Source organism: Galeopterus variegatus, unplaced genomic scaffold (genome assembly GCF_000696425.1).
Source record: "Galeopterus variegatus unplaced genomic scaffold, G_variegatus-3.0.2 Scaffold10034, whole genome shotgun sequence".
Lineage (NCBI taxonomy): Eukaryota > Metazoa > Chordata > Mammalia > Dermoptera > Cynocephalidae > Galeopterus > Galeopterus variegatus.
The window spans coordinates 1,245-3,342 of NW_007736145.1; the positions used below are offsets into that span (position 1 = coordinate 1,245).

At 53.9% G+C, this 2,098-nt stretch overlaps 1 protein-coding gene across 1 annotated transcript in view; it reads right to left on the reverse strand.

Annotated features, from left to right (window-relative positions):
* Positions 1–419: 419 nt before the first annotated feature.
* The window catches only part of LOC103609740 (ATP-binding cassette sub-family C member 8-like), a gene marked incomplete at its 3' end in the record, with an annotated part of 15,824 nt that continues 14,145 nt past the window's right edge, over positions 420–2,098 (reverse strand). Inside the window, exon 4 of the mRNA XM_008594027.1 lies at positions 420–1,038. Coding sequence (XP_008592249.1) covers positions 420–1,038 — 619 coding nt within the window. The remainder of the gene's footprint in view (positions 1,039–2,098) is intronic.

A 2,098-nucleotide genomic window follows, 5' to 3' on the forward strand; every position in this document is an offset into this window, starting at 1 on the left:
CGTCTTGGTGCAGGCGTCCATCCACCGGTCTTGGTGCAGGCATCCATCCGCCCGTCTTGGTGCAGGCGTCCATCCACCGGTCTTGGTGCAGGCATCCATCCACCGGTCTTGGTGCAGGCATCCATCCGCCGGTCTTGGTGCCGGCATCCATCCACCAGTCTTGGTGCGGGGGTCCATCCACCCACCTTGGTTCAGGCGTCCATCCACCGGTCTTGGTGCAGGCGTCCATCCACCCACCTTGGTGCGGGCGTCCATCCACCGGTCTTGGTGCAGGCGTCCATCCACCCACCTTGGTGCAGGCGTCCATCCACCGGTCTTGGTGCAGGCATCCATCCACCAGTCTTGGTGCGGGCGTCCATCCACCGGTCTTGGTGCTGGCGTCCATCCACCTGCCTTGGTGCAGGCGTCCATCCACCCACCTTGGTGCTGGAGTCCATCCGCCAGTCTTGGTGCAGGCGTCCATCTACCCGTCTTTGTTCAGGCGTCCATCCACCCATCTCGGTGCAGGCATCCATCAAGCCCTTAGACAGAAGGTTCACGAAAGGCTGCAGGAAGTGCACCCCCATGTCCTGCAGGTCCTTGGGGTCTTCCCCTCCCTTGGCTTCTTGAAGAAGACATGTCCCCTCACCTGGATGACAGGGAGCTCCACAAGGAGCAGCATCCCGTAGAGGATCACCAGCAGCCTGCAGGGCAGCAGTGGAGCTGTGAGAAGCTGATGGTGTGCTGGGAGAACTTGACAGACTTGTGGTCTTGGAGGTAAAGGCCCGGGTCCAGTAGGCTGGAGGGGCCACCAGCAGCCTGTGGAAATTGAAGGTCTCGACGTCGTGGTAGCAGTCCGTGGAGGTGACAGCAGCCACAAACACCATCCCAGCTGGCACGTATAGGGGGAGAGGGCAGGACTCGGTCACCACATCCGAAAGGACGCCCTCTGAGATCTCACGCACTGGGACAAAGAGCAGCGTGAAGGTCAGGATCCAGCACAGGTTGTGCCCAAGGACATGCAGCCGTGTGCTGTGCTGGGCGTTCACCCTGGAGCCCCTGATGAAGAGTTTGGGGAGGAGATGAGGAGCAGGAAGACACATGGCACCTCACTGGGCACGTCCACAAAGCAGCCACTGCTGAGGACACTCAGCCCATCCGACAGGCAGCCAAGGGGTCCTTGGTACCGCGGAAGGCCGGGGCATGGCGGCATGGGTCAAAAAGCCTGGCTGAGAATGTACTTTCAGATTTCATGAGTTCATGGAATTCCAGGTTACCTGGCCAAAACAAATGCAAATTATTTCTTGAAGAATTTACTTTAAATGCGTGTCTCTAATATCTGCACAAACATATTTCAGTGGTATTTGAGCTCCCAACAACACCATAAAACAAAGAACCACCAGGTGGGGAAGAGCTCCCTTTTTTTAGCACCAGCAAAAAGAAAAGGGGAGAGAGAGAGAGAGAGAGAGAGAGAGAGAGAGAGAGAGAGAGAGAGAGAGAATATCGTGTATAGAAGTAAATGAGATTTTGGAACTCTCAGGAAATGAATTATGTTTAATCTGCTATGACTGAAAAACGTGAACCTATGAAAAGTTACTACGGAGTTTGGGGATAAAAAATAATCTCAGAAATAAAATTAACCAACATAACTAAATATTTAATATAAAGGTTAAACAGCATATGAGATTCTGCTAGAGAAAGATTGGTGAGCCGGACTGGTGGAGGGAGAATTTGTCTAGAATTCATCCCCAGAGAAGATCATCCAACAGCTTAGAAATGAGGACGTCTGGGCTGGCCCGTGGCTCACTCGGGAGAGTGTGGTGCTGGTGGCGCCGAGGCTGCGGGTTCGGATCCTATACAGGGATGGCTGGTGCGCTCACTGGGTGAGCGTGGTGCAGACCACACCGTGCCGAGGGTTGCAATCCCCTTACCAGTCAGAAAAAAAAAAAAAAAAAGAAATGAGGACTTCTGAGACTTGTGGAAAGACACAGAGCCTCAGATCAAGGAATCCCAAACAGTAAGTGCAGGATTAAGACAAAGCTCCCACAGCGCGCCAGTTCTCTGGAATTAGAGCCACAAAATCGGCAAAGAAACGGCCACAAAACCAAGAGCTACCGAG